At 36.3% G+C, this 22,624-nt stretch overlaps 1 protein-coding gene across 2 annotated transcripts; it reads left to right on the top strand.

The window, feature by feature from the left end:
- Positions 1–1,796: 1,796 nt before the first annotated feature.
- Positions 1,797–22,099, top strand: limd2 (LIM domain containing 2). Of its 2 annotated transcripts, none has more exons than XM_028456324.1 (4): positions 1,797–1,975; positions 17,233–17,283; positions 18,219–18,355; positions 18,445–22,099. In XM_028456324.1, exons 1-4 carry the CDS (start codon positions 1,973–1,975, stop codon positions 18,602–18,604), a joined length of 351 nt encoding a protein of 116 aa, XP_028312125.1. In that variant the 5' UTR covers positions 1,797–1,972; the 3' UTR covers positions 18,605–22,099. The 2 variants fall into 2 exon arrangements, with proteins under 2 accessions (XP_028312125.1, XP_028312126.1); XM_028456325.1 differs by having other exon boundaries at positions 1,798–1,975; positions 17,233–17,277.
- Positions 22,100–22,624: the final 525 nt, after the last annotated feature.

Genomic DNA, 22,624 nt, shown 5'->3' with positions numbered 1-22,624 from the left:
TAATGATTTTTGATATCAGTAAAAGGACAGCATTGCTTATGTTAGGCTTTAAGTAAATGAGATATTTGTTATGCGTGTCAATATGAAAAGAATACTCCATAGAGAGCTATTACTAACGTTTTACCAACTAATATTAGAATGTGGGATGAAGCCAACTGTTATAAGTTACAGCAAGCTTTTTAGTTAACCTAATATTATCTAGTTTAGTCTTCATTTTTTCCAGTTTGTAAGTAATTGATAATTTTTTTTATTAAATCACTACTATAATTTAAAAAAAGTAGAAACAGTTAGTTTAAACTGGCAAATGATGGGCATGAAAAATCGTGAATGTGGTTAAAATTGTCAAAAATAAACATTAAATATGAGGAAAAGAGGTTAAAAGTGAAAATAACGGGTCAACATATGCGACATTAGGTGGGAAAACTAGTGGAAATGGTTTATAAGGGCCGAAAATATCTTGATAGGAAAAAAAAATATGCAGAAGATGCATTGAAATTTGATTTACAAGTGGTAAAAAATGCATGAAAAGGAGCACAAATATGGCAAGAAAAAGTGTTGAAAACAGGTTAAATATGGCAAGTTTGGTGTAGTATCTGCAGAAAAAGGGTAAAGAATAAGCAAAAATGGGCTCAAATTGTTAAAATTAACAAAAACAAAACAAAAAACCCCAAGGTTGAGAACCCATGGAGTATACCAGCTCTGTGCATAGGCTTGTTTATGGGCTTTTTCCCACTAATGCACTAATGCAGTATGTGACATTCATGTATCATTCCAGTGGTATCAGTGGGACCCTCGTGATGCATTCACAGACCGTCGGAAAAGGCGCGTATATCAGCTGATAAACGGACGCCAGGGTTTTGGTTTGAAACTAACAGCCACATTATCAACATCTAGGGAGCACAGAGGCGGACAATGTTAACTAACAGGGACCCAATGTCTCTCCATTCTTAGTGACACTCCGGAATTTCCACTCAATCATGTGAAGAGGTAAAAGTAACTGAATACAGGTACTGACGTTACTGTGATTGAGCTGCGTTTATGGGTATGGGTATATTTCTAAATCAGTATTTTACTTGTCTTAAGTACAAGGTATTCTATAGAAATAATAGTTAAAATGAAGACATAAAGAGCCACATGATGAGTATCACTGACTTAATAACAGCTTTATCATAGTTTTAGTAAATTGATTTAATAAACTAAATTGGGAGTCAAAGGTTGCCCTACCCTTAGAACTATGGAGGTAGATTTGTGTTCAAATGCAAAAAAATATATATATTTGAGAACACATCATACCTAAATTATTGTATTTGAACACTTTTTTCTCTGATTGAATTTTTTTTTTTTTTTTTTCTTAAAGTCACCTTTTTTTTGTATTTTTGCCATATTATGTGTAGTATATTTGTCTCTTTGTAATTCAATAAAAAAAACAAAAAAACAAAAAAAAACCGTTTCAATCAAAGAATAAAAGGGTCAAATTATTTGGGTATCAATTTTTTTATTTTATTTTTTTGCATTTGAACATTTTTTTTTCTTTGAAAATATTTGTTTTTGAAGTAAACTTTTTTAATGACATTTTTTTTTTTTTTTTTTAATCGAAATGATTTAATTTTTTTAAATCTTTTTTTATTGAAAAGTTTTTTTTATTATTGAATAACAAACACAAATCTACCTCCATATAGAACACCCTCACTTTTAAAATCGTCGCTCCACCCCTGGTTACAATATTTGTAGTTATAAAGTTTGGATTATTCCAATGACAGTGAACGCACCGGGAGCCGATGAGAGCCAATAGCATTTCACGTCTCTCTCTGTGAAAAGGCTGGAGGAGCAGCGAGGCTGAGCGCATTCACTCACCGGCACCGGGGTTAACATCGTCCGCCTCAAAACCTCTGTGTGACCGTGAATGAAATACCGAGCCAGCCTGTAGCTTCTCCGTGTTTGATAAGCAGTGTGCCGGGGACAAGGACCACAGATGGTGGGTGCTTTTGTGTGTGTCTGTGTCCGTGTGTCCCTCCATCCCCCCCATCCCCATACCTTCCTCCTCTGTATCTTCGTTTTCTACCACAGAAACCGGCTAAGGGCGATGTCCGTGCCCTGCTGCACCCCGGGGGTTTAAAATATATATTCACATAAATAGGTTTATCGTTAAAAATGTCGTACGAGTGAGTTAATATAGGTGTGTTTTTAAACACCCGCTGTGTTCCGTTAAAATGCTAACAGAGCAGCCTGTTCTAACGTTACCCACTGTTAGCCTGTTGGCTAATTAACACAAAATAGCAATGGCTTTTTAAACGCGTTTAAATGTTAAATAAAACCCATTTATTGTGGCTGCACTGTTTATTCAACTTGCCTGTTATTCTAACTGCTCACGTTTATTCTGGAAGTTGTGTTTATTGTGTAATAATTGGCAGTGTGGGTCATTGTGTTGGGGTGTGTTTTTGTTGTTTTTCGCCTCAACTACAGCTGTGATGGTTTATGTTTTACTGATGATGATGATGATGATGATGATGAGTCGTAGTAAATGCTCCATATACACCTGTTATGTGTTGACTAATGAGGTGTAGTTAATGCATCATACACACATTCACCTGCTCATGTTGTGTCATAACCAGACAAAGGAAATGGAATAACATGTAACATGGGTTGCTGCTGGTGAATCACACCCATTTGTTCATTTTGACCTCAATTTAGGAGTATTGTTATAGTTAAATATTTATTTTATTGTATTGCATACATACTGTATATCAATATTTTTTTTTTCCAGGCTGCTTTTAGCAACTAAAATAAATAAAATACTATCATTAGGGATGTCCTGATACAACTTTTTCACTTCCGATATGATACCAATAATGCAGCCTTGTGTATCGGCCGATACCGATATTGATCCAATGCGATATCAACTCGAATCATAACTGCTTTAATTACTTATTTTGTGGTGTGGAATGTTAGAAAAGGCTCAAACAGAGAACAGTAGTGAGCAACAGTAGGTTACTTTGTTGTTTTATCGGGACGCTTATATTGGTGATATTAGATGCGGTCCGATAAAATTTGATATTCGTTTTCTGGCTGATATCGCACCAATATCAAAATCAGATCGGCACACCTCTACTGGGACACTTTGATAGATGTAGATATGTTTACTTGAAAAAAAAAAATTGAATTGAAGAACTTAAACAAAAGAAGCAAAAGTAAATTACAGTTAGTTTTCATTTAAACCCAGGTTTAAATTTTTTTTTTAATTTCATACCATTTTGTACTTGTAAAGGTGAAATTTGTAATTATTGAGATCATGATGTATATCGTGTTGTTTAGTATCGGAATATATCGTATCAGGACATGCAAATCGTGTCATCAGATTCATGGAAATGCACACCCTTACTTTACAGCAACATATACAATACAATAAACCAACACTAAACAAAAAGGGCTGTTTGAATTATAAATACAGTTTATTATATATAATAAACTAAATCAGCTGCTCAACAATAGTGCTTTTAGAATATCCCTTACAAATTCTTCTAAACCATTCAAATAAACAATTATTAAAAATGAACGCATCGATTACTGATTATGTAAGAATGACAACGTATCGATGGATTGATTATTCTCCCAGCCCAAATAACCATTTTGTTTCAATGTGCGTTTTTCAAGGTTTCCCTAAAAGTCATGTGCATTGATATGTGCTTGGATTTAATATACTACACAGACCTGGAAAGTGGAAAACAGCCCAGTTCTTAATATTAAAACTAATAGTCCACCATAAAAATGATAAAGGAATGGGTGTTTATATTTACACTTTTACACAAGTTAAGTATACATTTAGTGTTAACTCGCTTTTTAACCACTGTATGGTTTGTAGGAAGTGCATTGTATTCTTTCCAGAAGATGCCACAGTGTCAGTAGTTACATCTCTGACATATGGTGACAGAGCTTATGTCGGTTATTTTCATTTCCTGCCATCGTCAGTGTCGAGTGCGTGTGACTTTTATTTCAGTGAGGGTTGATGACACGGATTGACACCCATCTCAGCAGCTGGCTTTCATCAGTGCAAATGGATTTTAGGGTTTTGCCCGTTGGAGTTTTCCTTTTGACTTGTTTGGAAAATCGAATAACGCCGCTTTAGATAACGCACATCACGCACAGCTGCAGCGAGGACAGCAAACATTTGTTTTGTTTTTGGCCATATGCCGAAACAATTACCATTAACAGAACAAACCTGATCCGTTGGGTGTGCCGCAGAGCCATATGTTGGAAGGAGGGGGTGTTTGTGTGCTGTCACATTTGCAAATCCAGGGTTAAAGTGATCAGAGGCGTAGTTTGAGCTCCAGAACATCCCTCTCCTTCTTCTTATCCTTCATAATCATTCCTTCTAGGGCTGAACGATTTTGGAAAATAATCTTAATTGTGATTTTTTTTTCTTCCTCTCAATATTGCGATTTAATATGTGATTATTTTTTCAAGGGCCTCTTGTCATGTATTTTTCAATGAACACAAGCAATAAATCAATCTGTTTCAATATAAACAATTTCAGATTTATTTAAACTTTACCAAATATAAAATATACATTTTAAAGCATAGATTACAACAATAAAGCAAACAACTCTGTGGCTTTACATCTTTAACATATCCAACTAACTTCACGTTTCATGAAACATGTGTACTGCACTTATGAAACACTCTCTGAACTTAACAGAACAGTCTATAAATAAATGAAATAAACATATTTTTTTAAAAAAATAAAGCTTACTAATATCCAGTCAGTAACATCACACATACTAAAGTGCAGGAAAAGTAAGGAGAACTACCGTAATATATCTGCTTTAACCAATTTGATGTTTTTTGGGTGAATCAAACTCCCAATGACCTTTGACAGCATGTGCAGACAAAGAAAGAAAAAAAGAAAGAAAAATTTGCAGCCTTTGCGATTAAAAAATCGCGTTTTATGATAACGTGATAATATCACAAATGCGATTAATCGTTCAGCCTTAATTCCTTCCAGTGTGTGTTTGGTTTTTTAGCGTTTAGCCAAGTCCAACAGGAGTCCTTTTTATAGACCTAGAACAGTGTTAATGTCATTATTGAAAATAACTTGTGTTTTCTCAGGCCAAAATGTTACATTAATGCATTGCCAAACTGTCTGTTTGAAGAAGAGTTCAGTGTTTTCCATTCACTCTCCCTTTTCCAAGTTTTTTCCCCCACCACTGACTTTGTAGTGTATGAGTGCTGAAGGACCCCCGCCCATAAACAAAAGCTCATTATGAGGTAATATGTTTTATTATTTCATCTCTTCTTATCTTATAGGATGTCAACATCAACATGCTATTACATTACTTCCTTTCAAATTTCAGGTTACATCATCAGGACTTAATATTAGTCAATATTATTCAGTCTATCATCCATCATACATTATATATAAACTGGTGGCATGTAGAACTGATTGAATATTAACCCATGTGCTTGTATTAGTTGTAATCAACTAATACATGCACACAAACACACATATTTGGAACCGCTTTAACAAGAAGGTTTGCTCGTCTGTAGTTTCTGCTCTCAGTCAAATGTAGCTGTGATTCCAGAGCAGATATTTGCATGTTTGTACCATGTTGCTACAGCGGGATGAGGCTTGTTGGCGACTTGTCCTAAATTCCAAAACTGAAAAAAGAAAATTGTGGAATGATCCCCTTCAGTCAGTAATATTTTCTTCATGCCTGGTCGCTCTCGGCTGTTTTTGTTGTTGCTCATCACGACAGTAAAAGAACAGGAGCCTCCAGCTGCATCAAGTCAACACAGGTTTCAGGTCTTCACATTTTTTAACAGGCCGTCACATAAACCAGCCAGCTGCTGCTGCTGCATACCTGCACCATGGGCTTCCATCAACAACAACATATAAAATCATATGGTTTCACTCTACCAGCTAGAGTACCACTAGTTGTATGTATGCAATTTACACAAATACAAAAAAGGACAACAAAAATACACTAAATTACACCAAAAACACACAAGATGACCATAAATAACTGGTAAATATACAAAGTGACACCAAAAAATGGACAAAATTACTACAAAAACACACGAGGCGACCATGAATTACTGAAAAATATACAAAATGACAACAAAAATACACAACTACTCCAAAACACACAAAACATACAAAATGACGCCTAGCTTTGGCCACATTGTTTTGTTAGTATTTAAGATTCCTGTAATATTCAATGAATCTTGACCACAAATGACTAAGGGTGTAAGAAAAAATCGATTCAGCAATATATCATGATATTTCACCGGGCGATTATCGTATCGATTTTCATAAAACAAACGTAGCACTTTTATAGATGTATGTGGTATTGAAGAACTTATCATAATCTGTTGTAGAAGCAACAGTTAAACTTTATTGGAAAAATGTAAGTTCACAGTTTAATAAACATACAGTACCATTTGTTTTTGATATTGGTACTTGAATTACAGTTAGTTACCATTTACTTGTTCTCGCAAGTTGAAAAAAAAATGAAATAAATTGTAATACCATGTTGTACTTGTAAAGGTGACATTTTTGATTATTGATATTGCGATGAATATCGTATTGTTTAGTATGGGATATATTGTATCATGACAAGCAAATCATAAATCATATCGTTGGATTCATGGCAATGCAGACCCCTAACCATGATCCCGTTGCCAGTTCTTTACATTTCCCAGAACTAGGACTGGGCAGTATACCCGGTTCATACTGAATACCGGTACATATTATTGATGATTTTTAAAATACCGCCGTACCAGTGGGTTTGATTACACAACTCACTGGTGTTAGTTGTGGTGTAAATCATATGTGTAAATGGTTAAGAAAGACTCAATTGAAAGCTCTGAAGCTGCATGTGAGCATATGCCTGCGTGCGCACGCCTCTGCTACAGGAGAACAACACTCATGGACACAAAGGCACGGTTAGCTTAGCATGTCGGCAGTAATACACAAAAAAGAGAGCAAAAGATCCCAATTTGTAATTCCTACAATGCGGAAATAAGTTCTGGTGGAGCTGCAAACAAAACGTTACCTTATTCACCAGCTAGAAATCAAGCTAATGCTAAAGCTAAGCTAACACGGGCAAAGAGCCGTTGGGTTGCTGTTGCAAACTTGTATTAGGCAAGGCAAATTGATTTGTATAGCGCATTTCATACACAAGGCAACTCAATGTGCTTTACATGATAAAACATTCAATTGTTTAAAATCAATAAGAAGATTTAAAATCATCAGTAAAATCAATTAAAATCATCAACAAACATATTACATCAACAACATGACCAAAAATCTCTCAATCATACGCAGTAGAGAAAAAAAGTGCCTTTAACTTTGATTTAAAAATGTTTACATTGGATGCTGACCAGCTCTGCTGGCTGTTTGTTCCACTTCTTTGCAGCATAACAACTAAAAGCAGCATCACCATGTTTACTGTGAGCTCTGGTCTCCACTATCTGACCTGTGTCCATAGATCTGAGAGACCTGCTGTGTTCATACCTGACTAACATGTCACTGATGTATTCTGGACCAAACCCGTTCACAGATTTATACACCAGCAGCAGAACTTTAAAGTCTATTCTGAGGCTGACTGGGAGCCAGTGTAAAGACTTTAAAACTGGAGTAATGTGCTCTGACCTATTTGTTCTGGTTAAGACCCGAGCTGCAGCATTCTGAACCAGCTGTAGCTGTTTGATTCTCTTTTGGGGGATTCCTGTCAGAAGACCATTACAATAGTCCAGTCTGCTGGAGATAAAAACATGGACCAGTTTCTCCTGATCTTTCTGAGTCATTAAACCTTTCACTCTGGAGATGTTCTTTAGGTGGTAGAAGGCTGTTTTTGTGATAGATTTGATCTGACTGCTGAATGTAAGATCTCAGTCAATCAGAACACCAAGGTTTTTTACTTGGTCTTTAGCTTTTAAAGATCGAGACTCAAGATAATGGCTGACAGCAGTCCTCTTTTCCTTGTTACCAAAGACAATCACCTCCATCTTGTCATGGTTTAGTTGAAGGAAGTTTTCACTCATCCAGCAGTTTACGTTTCCTAGACAGTCACACAACACCTCAATGGGACCATAGTCATCTGGGTTCAGTGATAGATGTAGTTGTGTGTCATCTGCGTAGCTCTGATAATCAACCTTACAGTTCTGTAAAATTTGTCCTAAAGGAAGCATATAAAGGCTAAACAGAAGGGGTCCAAGAACAGAGCCCTGAGGAACCCCACAGGACAATGGTAATCTGTCAGATTCAAAGTTTCCAATGCTTACAAAATAACTTTGCTCCTCAAAGTAGGACTTAAACCATTGCATTACTTTTCCATTTAGTCCAACCCATGTTTGCAATCTGTGCAACAAAATTGTATGATTTACAGTGTCAAATGCAGCACTTAGATCCAACAGAATGAGAACAGATACTTTTCCTGAATCAGTGTTCAACCTTATGTCATTGATCACTTTGATCAGAGCAGTTTCAGTGCTGTGGTGAGAACGAAAACCTGACTGAAATGTATCAAATATTTTGTTGAATGTTAAGAATTGACTCAGTTGGTTGAAGACCACCTTCTCAATGGCCATGAATGGAAGGTTGCTGATTGGTCTATAGTTAGCCAGTATAGAGGCATCCAGTGTTCTCTTTTTTAACAGAGGTTTCACAGCAGCTACTTCCAGGGATTTTGGTACGGTGCCTGATTGGAATGAGCAGTTAATTATCTGACACAAATTAGTGACAATTGACTTTACAACAGTTTTAAACAAGTTTGAGGGTATTGTGTCAAGGATGGATTCAGCTGCTGAACAGCTTCCTCTATTGTTTTTGGGTTCACTGTAATAAACTCTAACATTGTAGTTGACTCATCCCTCAGTGGTTGAAGCTGTTCAAGCCTTTTGTTATTTTGCTGGTTTGTTCTGATGTTTGACCTTATTGATTGTATTTTTTCATTGAAATATACAGCAAATTCATTGCATTTTCCAGCTGACAGTAATTCAGGGGCTATCTGATCTGGGGGGTTGTGAGCTTTTCAATTACAGAAAACAACGTGCGACAGTTGTTGACATTTTTGGCAATAATTTCAGAAAAGTATTGCTGCCGTGCTTTGAACAAGCATCATTGAATTTTCGAAGACTTATTTTGTATAGTTTTGTTGATCTCCATTTACGCTCAGCTCTTCTACAGTCAGATTTCAAATTCTGCATTATCTCAGTCCTCCTTCAAGGTGTTTTCTGTGTGTTTGGTTTTCTCTTACTTTTGATTAGAGCCACCACATCTATGACATTACAGACTTTTGTATTAAACTCATCCAAAAGATCATCAACTGTCTCACCACTCAATGCTAGTGTCATTGCTATGGCTTCCATAAACTGTGCACTTGTGTTGTCGTTTATGTACCTTTACTTTAAACACACAGAAGTAGGGGGAACAGATGTTACAGTCTCTAGGTAAAAAAAAGATACAGAAATGATCAGATAGAGCTAAGTCTCTTACATCAACAGGAGGGATATTAACACCTTTAAAGATAACCAGATCCAAAGTGTGACCTTGAGTGTGTGTCGGACCAGTCACATGTTGTATAAGACCAAAAGTGTCCATTAAAGCATACAGTTCTTTGGCAGTATTGTCCATGTTATTGTCTACATGAATATTTAAGTCACCTGTTATTATTAAAAAGTTATATTCAGTGCATACAACTGACAGCAGTTCAGCAAACTCATCCATGAATTTTCCAGAATATTTTGGGGGTCTATAAATGACTAAAAACAGAACTCTTGAATCACCCTTTAGTAGGATTGACATATATTCAAAGGAGATAAAATCACCAAATGTTATTTCTTTGCACTGAATAATTTAAAAAATGGCAGCAACTCCACCACCTTTCCTGCAAGTACGACACTTATTGAAATAAGTCTTGTGGTGCACTTTCATTGAGAACAGTATTACTGATACCATCATTCAACCACGTTTCATTAAGAAATAAAAAGTCCAAGTGATGTGTCAAAATAATATCATTAATTAGTAGTGACTTGTTAACAAGAGATCTAACATTAAGAAGAGCTAATTTTAAAGACTTTACTGGAGACACTGGTGGACTTTTTGGATGACATGTTATAGGAGTCAAATTTTTATCTCTATAAAGCTTTTTGCTTTTCTTTAATTTCACAATTTTACCTGTGTTACCTGTCACCACAGGAATTAAAGAAGCTGCATTACTACTAGTGGAATTATTCTACAATATTCACTCATCATGACAGTAAAATAGACCATCCTAAGTCAATCTACTGCAGTAATTCCTCTCTCAACCAGTAGAAAATGCTGTGAACACCTGATTATGCATGAAAAAAAAAAATACCGTCATATACCGTGAAACCGTTAGGATTTTGAAAAATAGTGTGATAAACATTTTTGGTCATACCGCCCAGCCCTACCCTGAACTTTGAAAGATGCAAACACTTGTCAATTTCTCATCAAACATCATAAATCCTTCTCATGCCCATCACTTTTGCTCATAATATGTGTGTCTATGTTAAGCCCTGAGGCTACTTTAATGTTTCAACAAGATCTATTAAAGTGAGGTACCAGTATTTTGTGCTAGCTGAGAGACTAACTTGTTTTCACTGCTCTGCTTTGAACATATTAACTTCCACTTTGTCTCCTGTAGATATCGTGGTTACTCTTATACCACAAACATTAGCATGAGTAAAATGGTGTTTTTTTTATACCAACAATGAATTGATATATAGAATTAAATTTAGATTTGTGTTTCATCCAGCTTAAAATTGTGAAAGCAGAAAACTAAGGTATACGAGAGTCAACAAATCTTTGTCTAGGTTGCACTTGAAGAAGCACAACATAAACGCAATACATACATCCTAACCCTTGCTTTGAACCAAAAAAAGAATGCACTGTCATCGTCTTATCACACACAGGAAGTTGGCATGAGGAAGAGAACTAATGGCCGTTTAAAATGACCCAGCGCCTCACCAAAAGTGATTAGTCTGCAGTCTACTGTCTTTAAACTTCTTCTAATAATTTCTAGGTTTTTAACCCTCCCAGGGATCACTGCTGCATTACTGGTTTTTGTGCTTGCATGCCTGGAGTTGTAGATTGACAATTACTGTCAGAGGAAGCTAGTGTAGATCTTCCCTACAGCATCTGTTTGTCTTGTTTGTGTCATGCCATGGCTTGCAGGTTGAAAGTTCTAGCATTTCTAAAGATTGTATCTGCTTTTCTAATATTCTAGCTAACCGTTAAAAAAAAAACTTTCCTTTCCTTCGCTATGCTGTTGCAGATGATTAACGAGTATGCAGGGCTCTAAAAATAAGGCATGAGAGGGAGTTTTGATTTTGGAGAAACGACATTTGTTATCACGCGCTGCCTGCCCTTGTAAGGGCCTGTTGCAGTGAATCTAGCACTGTCTGCATGATTGGCTCTAAGCATCGCTGTCTGCCTTCGTCAGCAGTAATGAAGAAATGTGGTTCTTTAGTTGGACTGAAAGTTGAATTTTAGCCCCTGTATTGTAATGCATTGTACAGTGTTCGACAGCACGTGTAAACAAAAACTTTAAACAGGGTCCTGATATGGAATTTAGACATTGGGAATATGCAAGAGTAATGTTGAATACTGTCTAAACATACATGGTCATGTTGTTTCAGTGTAATCCAGGGGTGGAAAACCAGTTCCCACAAAAAGGAGACAAAATATAACCTAACAGCGACGCAAAAATATATATATTTTCACAATAATACATCAAGAGATATTAATAATTTTACATTAATATAGATTTGCTGTGAACACAAAGAGCAGGTTCGCCATTGTTTTGACTAAACTGGTTCCCTTTGTAATTAATGACTGCTACACACAACTGTTAAACCTCACTGTAAACCTGCCAACAGGACCAGGCAGAAAGAGATGGCCACCAAGGCATTAAAAAAAATCTGTTTCATTTATTTTAAACAGCACAAGGCCTGAGACGATGTTCATTTTTTTCCTAATTCCATTTCATCATTATACTTGTGTGACTAAGCCTGGGCAATGAAATGATAACGATATATATCATGATAGAGATGTAATCAATATCAATGGAAAATATTTGCAATAGAATGTTTGAGCATTTTACTGAACTCCGTTAGAAAAAAAAAAAAACACGACCCAGACCCGCAATGCATTCTGGGGGATGTAGGCAGATGAATGGCTTGAAGTGCTCCAACATAGCTGTGTACATTAGTAGTTTCATGTTTCACCACCTGAAAAGATGACCCGAGCAAACGCAACGGTCAGTGCGCGCTGGGTTAAGAGCTAATGCTAACCACCGAAGAAAAAAAGTACACGGCTTACTGTCATCAAACCATAACTTTCTGTAACTCATTATCAGATATAAAATAAACAAGATTCAGCAGCAGTGGTTTATATTAATATTTCATGTGCTTTTTTTTTTTTAATTAAATAATGTCATTATAAATGAGGAAATAAATGCCAAAATTGCCCCCATAATATTTTATGAATACATACCATGCTATTTGTTTCATGTCAGAGATGTTAGCTCTACCTCAGGTGTTCACTGATTATTTATAAAATGTGTTGTTAAGGTTCTATATTTTTCCATAGTTTTGTTGACTTCTTTTTAAATGTAAAAGATTACGTTTAAAATAAAAGTATTTAAATTTGACCTTTTTTCTTCTGGTCCTTATTTTGAATAGGTGAAAAAAACGAATCAATAATTGACGATATCGACTGATATGAAATATTGTGAATGTTCCTTTTTTCCAATTCTACAAGTATTGCAATTCGATAGTAATGATCATCACAATTTTAATGTTCTTATTTTCCTTATCAAAAAAACAAAAATGGAATCATACGCTTTTAGAAACATTAAGAGCCATAGTTCCAAAAAACAGTGAACATCACTAGTCAGTGTGATATTTGTTTCACACTATGTTAACTTAACCTGAGTGTCTAAGAATGAGTGAGTACAAACCTGTGAACAATTTTATTTAGTTTTTAGCAACTTTACTCAGCAGTACAGACTGAAGGAACTGATGCGCAGCTGTCAAACTCTGGTCTTTGCTGTGGTTCCTTTCGCTGAGGGGGCGGGGGCGGGACTCCTTATATTGATCTTATAAGATGATCTTGTCAGACAAACACTCCTAGTGCTCACTTTGCATCTTCAAACTGCAGTAAAAATACAGTACTAGAGACTTCCTAGTAAACGTACATTATCTATTTTGAAAGAAGTTGCTGACCTCTGGTTTTCTCATATCTATAATTTCTAATTGAAGTTACTCAGTGTGTGTTTTTTAAATCTGAAGGATAATCAACTACAAAAAGAACTTAAAAAACTAAACCCCCAAAGACTATTATATGTAAAGTTTACAAGTGGGAATAAGAGGTGATTAGGTTCACATCAACGAATCCTGAAGTGGTTTAACCGCTCTTAGGATTTGTCTGGGTCTGTGTGAACACTCAAAGAAAATCTAGAGTGGATCAGGCAGGTGAATTCTAGAGCATTTATTTTGGCTGGACTCGGGGCATTTCCAATTGAAATCTAGAGCGATTCAGTTGCACCGTGAACACAAAGGCTCTCTGCTCGGACCAAACACGGGAAGTGTTGAAGAGAGAACCAACAAAAGCGCGAAATAGAGCCGGAACAACGCGTCAACGTAATCGATGGCATCGATGCAAAATATGCTAGTCGATGCGTCGTCTGACCAAAACAAAAATGGCGGCGCTGTAGAATAACTAACGCAAGTGGTTCCACAGAGAAAGGCAGAATTTCCGTACACGCTCTTATTTGATGAGAGTCTCTTCTTCTGATATCAGAAGATATGTTATTGACGTAGTGATTCCTCAAGGAAGTACTTCATTCATTTCACATGACTCTGGTTTTATGAAGTGAAAGGCATCTGGTCATTCAGATGGTCGCGTAGTCTCACCCGTTGTAGGGCGTCTTCCTTGTTTATCTGGGAGTAGTAAGATGCTAATAGTAGCATATATATATGTATATATATATATATATATATATATATATATTTTTTTTTAAAGAAATATATTAGTACTTAATAAACATAAAATGTATATATTGTGATAGAGAATATTATAAATTTAAATATTACCACACTATATTTTATATTTATAATTTAATTGATGAAATTTGTGTAGTAAATATTAAATAGAATATTAATAATATTATGTACATGTCATGTATATAATAATTGCAGACTTCATTTTCGAACTCCATCAAGGTATTGATACCCTGAAGCCACACACCGAATGTGGTTATCGTATCTTAAATGGTTTCTGAGAAAAGCTGTGCCCTTTAACTCGGATGGTAGGAAACACGGACGGACGGAGCTCAAACCTATATCCCCCTTCACACTTTTGTGGTGGGATGGATAATAAGCTTTTGCCTCAACCTACATCCTTTCCGCTGATTAGTTGGACAATTTCAAGATGTTTGTTCTGTTTTTTAGTTTTTCTGAAGACTGCCAAAAAAAATTTGTTAGCATTAATAGTAACAATACATCCGTCATTTTAAGGGTAGCGATTGTATGTTTAATTTGTCTTATGAAAGACATTGTGTACACACACACACACACACACACACACACACACACACACACACAGGCAGACCTGTGGGATTCAGACCCATTAGTAAGAACCCGTGTGAGAAGTCTATGCTGTGTTGAGGTTCTCTTCCTAGAAGATTTGCATGCTCAAGTGAAAGTGCTGATTGTTTGGTGAGACGAGCACAGTCCAGCTGGCTCAAGCTTCTCCCACAGCAGTGTATGTCTAAACAGGATCCACAGTTAAAACATTGTCGGCATGTCTGAGCTAACTGATCACACCACAAAGCCTCTTTCTGTTAGAATGAACACCCTATTCTATGTTCATCAGTAGCTTCACCTTACCATCTCTTCATTCACTTACTTTACCTCTTTATCAGTTTGAGTTCCTCTTAAATTCTTACTTTTTTAGTTATTGAGTCATTGGCCATGTACAGATACCAGTAGTTAATTAGAATAAAGTGTGTTCTTGAGTGGTAACTGTCAGAGGATACTTTGGAAACCACACGTGTCACAACTTCCTGTTACATTCAAGCTATTTGGTGGCAGCTATGGCTCATGTACATATAAGGTTATGTCTCAAGCTGGTGTGTTCGTGTGTTCGTGTGTGTGTGTTTGTGTGTGTGGCAGCAGTGTTAATGCAGCTCATATTAAAAAAAAAAATAGAAAGGTAGAAGCTGCATGTTTGATTTTTGTCAGATTGTTTTTTTTAATAATATTTGTCATGTAGGCCATGCAGACTTCAGGTTATTGGATGTGACATAGAAATAATGTTCAATTTATAATTGATCTGTCAATGTTCGAAACTTCAACAATTACATCCATATTTACTGTATACCACACACGGGCTACTGTTGGCCCTTGGACTGATTGTGTGCCGCCTCCAAAAGATATCTCCCTAAAACTGTTATTCAGTACATTAATTACATTGACATAACATGAAGTTATTAATCATAAGTTTAAGAAAGTGACTGACAATACTTCAGAAAGAACATTATCAGAGGTGTTTGACTTGAGTCACTGTCTCTGTAAAGTGTTGTTTGTTTTTGTTTGAGTGAACTGTATTACCTAAAGTTTATTTAAAAAAAACAAAAAGCTGAAATGAATGTTGAGAATGTGGTGATTGTGTTGCAAAATAATAATAATTTATGAGATAAAACTTTTAGTATAGTATAATATACGATTGTATAGCTTCTATACTATCATATTCATTGTAGTTATAACACAAAACAATCAATATATACTCAGCTCAGTTCACGACACTGTCTCAGGGTTTTATTTACACAGTGAAAAGCATCATGTGACCCATTTAATGTACATGTACTATTATGAGAAACATGACCAAAGTAGTTCACTTGTTCTCATCCAGCCTCATGGCATCTTAAAATCAGTTACTTCCTTGGGGATAAACACTGTCACCTAGCTATAAACAGTGGCGTCTTTATTTCAGCGTTAAATTGACCTGCATGGTTTGTAAAGCCTTTGGTATGTTCTCTGTTTGACAGGCGTTACAGTAACAGTACACACACTGAACAATCAGGCCTGTGGCAAAACTTTGACAATTGTGAACTGTTTACTGATACACTATAGAGTACACGTGTCAAACTTAAGGCCCGGCGGCCAGATGTGGCCCTTTTAAGCATCCAATTCAGCCCGCAGGAGAAAGTAAAAATGACAGAGGAAACATGAGACGGTTGTACATATCTTAGCCCCTCCAAATATATAAATTCCTTGAAACTTCACAATATTTGCCGGTATCACAGTTTTCCAATGCATATTCTTTTCTCACTGATTATTTTAACCATTGAGCATTGTCGTCCTTAAAAAATTAAATACTAAAAACACTGTTTCATATTTGGAGCTTAAAAGGCTTTAGTAAGTAAGTAATCTTTATTTATAGAGCGCTTTTCACTGGTAAAAAAAACCACAAAGTGCTTCACACAAATTTCAGTATCATCAGTATTTAAAACAACTTAAAGATCTGTGAGTCTAACCCAATGAGAAGCATCAGTAGCAGGCATACAGTACATGTGGGAGATGGTTGAATCTTACTGTGTCCACAATCCAAGGAAAAAACACAAGATCATAGAGAGACAGAGGCTAGTCTAGATTACTGATACTCTTTAATCTCCTCATTTAGGCAAATAATCCTTGATGTGGAGGAGGTGGAAATGCAGGACAGGATCCATCAGTACTGTGCACCATGCACTGGGATCAAGAAATCTACAGCACGCTAATGAAATATTTACAACAAGATCCTTTGTTTTTCTAAAGCTTTTACCAGTTTGAAAGTCATCCAGTGACTCCCAAAATTTGCTGAGTTAGAAATATCTTTCCAGGGCTGGTGATTTGCTGATTCAAGTTGTGAGTTTTTGTGCTGTGCTAAGAGCAGCGCCATGCTGAGCCACCCAGACTTAGCTCTCACAGCCAGACAGAAGGCACCTGATCCTCTCCCAGGGGTGCAGCAGACAGATGGACTCACTCTCATAGAGACAATCCGTGCACGGGGGTAAAGGTGATGAGAGGACAGAACTAAGTGCAAAGACGGCCTGTCGCTTGTAATGGGATCTCCTTCTATTGGCTAATATTTGTAGTAGGCGCGGAGGCAAACGTCAGTCTAATTAAATATTTCGGTTTGTAAATATTTTCCTTTCTTTCATTTTCTAGGATGCCAGAAATACCACAGAGGAGAAGCCTGTTCAGCGATCTAAGGTTTGTGTACGTACATTGTCTGGCTTCATCTTCCTCTACCCGTCTGTGTGTGTGATTTAGGCTTTGAATTTGGAATCTGCACAGTGTTATATTATCACTATTTTTAAATGGCAGCCAAGCTTTCCAGCAAAATAAATAGACATACATAAAGTAAAACTAACATTTTAAAGTATTCCTTTCTCTCATCCACTTCTATTGTCCCTGTGTGACCAGTGGTCCAAAACCCAACTGGATCATTCCATGCCATTTCACAAATGGCCCATGCACTTCGGTTTTAAAAAATTCTGTAATTTTTACCAATTGTTCCATGATTATTCAATAGGCACACTGTATATGTTGATTTTCGTGCATCCTTATTTTTCTTCCTTTACTTTCAGCTTCCAATATCTCAAAAACGACAACACAAAGGACATAGAAATTTAAGAAAAACATCTGTTGTCTGTTTTAATTTATAGTATAACGATGACTCTTTCTTGGTATATAAAACAATTTTTCTTTGTGTAACTCCATTTTTATTTTGGACCCTGACTTTGGGGCTATTTCACCACTCAAGAATATTGAAAATCCTTTACATGAGACAACAAGTGATTCATCTAATCAAACTAAACATTTACAATGTGCCAATTGGATAATTACAGAGCAATTGGGAACACATTTCTGATTTTTTAAGACCAAAGTGCATGGGCCATTTGTTGAAATGACATGGAATGACCCTAAACTAACTTCTTTCTTATGGTCCACTCATTGTATTTATTATGTGTTTCTTATTGTAACAAATTTGATACAGATGCAAAACATATTCTTCTTTTTCTTCTTTTTAATATATTTTGGTAAACAATGCCACAGCTCTATACACGTAAATAATTAGTAGAGTTTTTGTAGTTTGTCGTGTCGTCTGTTGCTGAGCTGTCCAAATGTCCCTAAAATGTGTCTCTGCTCAGTCCTTCAGCTTTAAGACTCAGAAAGAGTTGTGTACATCATGTGAGAAGACGGTCTACCCCATGGAGAGATTGGTTGCCAACAACATGGTGTTTCATTCCACATGTTTCTGCTGCAAACACTGCAATGCCAAGCTCAGGTGAAAACACACTCACTGTCCAATCAGAGTTCTAGAATCCGTTCTTGTTCAGTTTGAACGAGCGTTGTTTCCTCCGTGTTTCCTGGCAGCTTGGGCACTTTTGCAGCACTTCAAGGCGAGTTTTACTGCAAGCCACATTTCCAGCAGCTCTTCAAAAGCAAAGGCAACTACGACGAGGGCTTCGGGCGCAAGCAGCACAAAGAGCTCTGGGCCTCCAAGGAGACGGAAAACCTGACGAAGACGCCATAATCACCCCCTCAGACCTGGCTCTTCTGTTTTAGCCTCCTGTGCTAGCCCTGCAGGGCCACAGTTAGCTCATACACTCAGAACAGATACACGCACAGAGCTTAAAAATGACTGGCCAGTTTTCATCTACACCACTGAAAACTCCTTCACTCTTTCACTTTTATTTTCCAAATCCACTCGGTGGGATTGGATGTTGATTGTGACCAAAAGCCTTCTTTGATATGGGGAGTATCATATGAAAACATTTATTTTTACTCTTTTTTTATTTTTAATTTTACTTTATTTTTAATAATTAGCACCCTTTGTTTTGTTCCACATGTAAACTGTGTGCTGTGTGTAGTCTTATGAGAGGTTACACAGTGTCAGTGTTGACCATACACTCAGGTCAAGGATTTACAATAGAACCCACATTGTAATAGCAGTCACATGTTTGTGAGGGCTCACACTTTTGAGGAACAAACAGGGTACAGAGTACTGTAAAATAAACACAACAAGCTCACTTCTTTTCTTCCTTCCATCCTGGGTCATCCCTATTATCCCTGCATGTTGGTATGACTTGGTCCTCTAGCCTTATCGTAGAACTCTATACTCATCTGTTGTGTTTGTGAATGGTTTCATTTTAGAAACACTTGTTTTTGTGCTTTACCGATGTCGTGGTACTCATGAGTTTCTCCGATTCTGTTTAGCGTGCCATCTGTACATAGATTCGTAGCTGTGCGCATCGTGAACATTCCCCACACCAATGTTTTTTCATCTTCCACATCATGTGATGATGGCCACTTGGTAAAATCTATGTTTTCCTTCTCTTCTGGCTTTGTAGTGAAATCTAAAACTATCTCAAACTCAAACCAATCTATGAAAACAGATGCAATACAATCTAATTTGAGGCTAATTGTTCATCTTTGGCTTCTTGGAGCTGAAATGGTTTTAAACTCAACCAGTTCACAGGAAGCTGTAGAAATCTCAAAGAAATGATTACACACATAAGTAATATTGTTTTGCCTTTTACTACCGTCAGTGGCTGGTGTTTTGTGATGATTTTCCTGCCATTACTGTACTGGAGCGATTGTTACTTAACACGTATTTCTCAGATTATGTCAAAGCTTAGTAGGTCTTTGCTTCTAGTGCACATGTGTCAAACTCAAGGCCCGGGGGCCAAATCCGGCCCTTTAGAGTAGACTATATAATTTGGCCTGCAAAAGACAGAAAACACATAAATGACTGTCTAAATGACCAAATAATTCAGTTGTAAATATCTTCTCAACTCAGATATCTACAGTATTTGGAAGATCGCAATTTTCCCATGCCTTTTTCACATGACTGTAGTCATTTCAAATCTCAAATTGTTAGAATTTCAGTTGTACATAACTCAGTCCCTCCAAATGCTTTAATGAAACTCCACAATATTTGCAGGTATCACAGTTTCCCCATGCTCATATCACCTGAATGCAGTCATTTTTACACAGAAAATGTTGAAAGAACTCTTAACTTTCCCAAAATCCTGCAATTTTCCTGAAATTATTTCACATAATTTCCCTCAAATTAAAAAAAAATTGGTCACAAAATCGATGAAATTGAAAAGAGAAAATCCTGCAGGGACTGATATGTGACTTATTGCCTGGATGCTGTTGGAGCCGCCTTACATACTTGATGTATGATTTACACCTTGTGTAAAGTAAAAACCCACTTGAGATCAAACTATTTTGTATTTGGCCCCTGGACTAAAATGAGTTTGACACCCCTGTTCTAGTGCATCACAAATTGTCCTAAACTAATCCACATTTGTCATGTGACAATGACAATAATGTACAGCCTTGGATGGGTAATTGAGTTATTTGTTTCCACAGCGTTATTATGTAAAAAAAAAAAAAAAAATCTTGGTTTTGCATCGTCTGCAAACCAAGCTGTTAGCTTGTCCACTGGCTCTCACTTTGGTCTCGAGATGAACTGTCGTGATCGTTGAGATGTCAGTGTGTGAATTATTTTACAATGTAGGCAAATTTATCCTGTGTTGTTTATCTTTGTTTTTGTTTTTTCCATCCCTAAAAGGTTCCAATCTCTCCTGATAAGTGCATCTACCCTGCAGCTTAACTGCACTAGCTGCTACATCACCTGCTACTTAGTCAGATGGAAAACCTAATGCCCAATGCTATGTTGATCTATTAATATAAATCACCCACATCCTGCAATATTGTAGATATATACACACATCAGCTCACTGAGACAGTGAAAAGTGACCCGACTGAGAAATATTCACTGTTGCAGTCCATTTCTTTTCTTCTTTTCAGTCTTTTACGCAGACTAGTTCTGTATTTCTTTTCTTTTTTTTTAGAAAAAGCCTTTCTTTCTTTCCTTCCGAGTCTGTCTTATCAGCTGAAAGCAGCTTCCACTGGACCTACGTCTTTGTTTGTGTGTATATTTACAGTGCGAGGTGTGATGGGGAGTGTGTCAACCCTTTGCATGTTGCCTGCAAAAAAAAAACAAAACACCAAGAGCACAGCAGCGACACCTGCTGGAGAGAGTGTTGCAGTTAAAGTCTCTAAATGTTTAGCTGGATATTAATTCATTTTGGCCTTTATATATAAAAAAAGAAAGAAGTGTTTGCCTCTGTCTGTTTGGCTGCCTTCAATGTGAGGTAAAAAAAAAAAGAAAAGAAGATGTCCTTGTTTTTATATCAGTTTATACAAAGAATGACTAAATCTAATTTAACCAAACATCTGAATACCTCTGACTCTTGAATGTCACTAGTTACTGTTAGTGACTGAAGGTGGACTGGAAATTTGGGCAGGCTTTGCAGAACAGACAGTTAAACAGATAAGAAGATTATAATTCCTTTTTATTCTTGTGTGCACAGATTTGTACAAAGAAATATCCCCATTTAAACATTGTTTTTTCTTGGAAAAAGTCTGTAACTTAGAATAACTTCCACTCAACCAGCAGATGTTTGCTTTGTTTAACTATGTTTTATATGTGTTTTGTTTTTCTGTGGGTGTTTTTTTTTTTTTTTCTTTTTTAAAGTTAAGTTGTATCTAAATGCTGTGTCTCATCCTTTGCGTGCAGTTCGCCAAGGTACAACTGTTAAATCAGTGAATTGTTACGTGTGTAAATGAAATACACAAGGTACAATTTACTCTGGTGCCAATGGGCTCAGGTAAACGATTTTGTGTACGTTTTGATTTTATGGACTTACTTTTGTAACGCTGTTGTGATGAAGACATTCTAAATGTAAGCATCTTTGAAAGTCTACATTACAGACTCGAGCTGTGGATTGTGGTGGCCTTACAGCAAATAGGAAGCAGGGACAGTTTCCCTCCTCCTCTGTTGTCCTTGTCTCCTCTGTCACTCAGTGCTGGTTTGGAACCATTAGAAATGTAATCCCCCCCCCCCACCACCCTTTTTATGCCATTCCACACAATGTGCATATCTTGTTCTGATTTTTATTTGAATTTTACATGCTTTTGGAGAAAAAAATAAATAAAATGCTGGTGGTAAAATATTCAATTGAGTGAGTTGTGTGTTTGTTTTTCAAACATGTCAAAAAATATTATTGTAGATGTATCCTTGTTTAGTAATTCAGTTCAATGGCATGTGTATGCCAAAGGGTGTCAGAAAACATTGATTCAGCAATATATTGTGATATTTCACCACGCGGTTATTGTATCGATCCAAAAAAATTACAAATAGATTTTTTAAATCATGTTTTTTAATATAAAAACAATTTAAATGCACTAACATATGCATAACACCTAAATGCTTGGTCACTATTGGTAAACTATATCTCACTCGTTAATGTATTTCAGCTTGGAAGGTGATTGCATACTTTCTTTTTCATAAAACATACTAGGTTCCTTTATTTATTTATTTATTTTTTTAAGAATTTAAGAACTTAACCGAATCAGAATCTGTTGTAGAAGTTTAAGTTTAACTTTTTCGAAGTTAGTTACCATTTACTTGTTCTTGCAAGTTTAATAAAAATAAATTGTATTTCATACAATTTTGTACAATGTGTAAAGGTGAAATTTC

This window comes from Gouania willdenowi, chromosome 8, assembly GCF_900634775.1.
Source record: "Gouania willdenowi chromosome 8, fGouWil2.1, whole genome shotgun sequence".
Classification (NCBI taxonomy): domain Eukaryota; kingdom Metazoa; phylum Chordata; class Actinopteri; order Blenniiformes; family Gobiesocidae; genus Gouania; species Gouania willdenowi.
Note: the sequence above shows the minus strand (reverse complement) of the source record. Positions and strands in the feature narration are given on the sequence as shown.

Bases quoted from the DNA above. Each gene is read 5' to 3' on its own strand.
- limd2 (XM_028456324.1), top strand. The intron at 17,284-18,218 runs GTACGTACATTG...GTCTCTGCTCAG, and splicing joins TTCAGCGATCTAAGGTTTGT to TCCTTCAGCTTTAAGACTCA. The intron at 18,356-18,444 runs GTGAAAACACAC...GTTTCCTGGCAG, and splicing joins CACTGCAATGCCAAGCTCAG to CTTGGGCACTTTTGCAGCAC.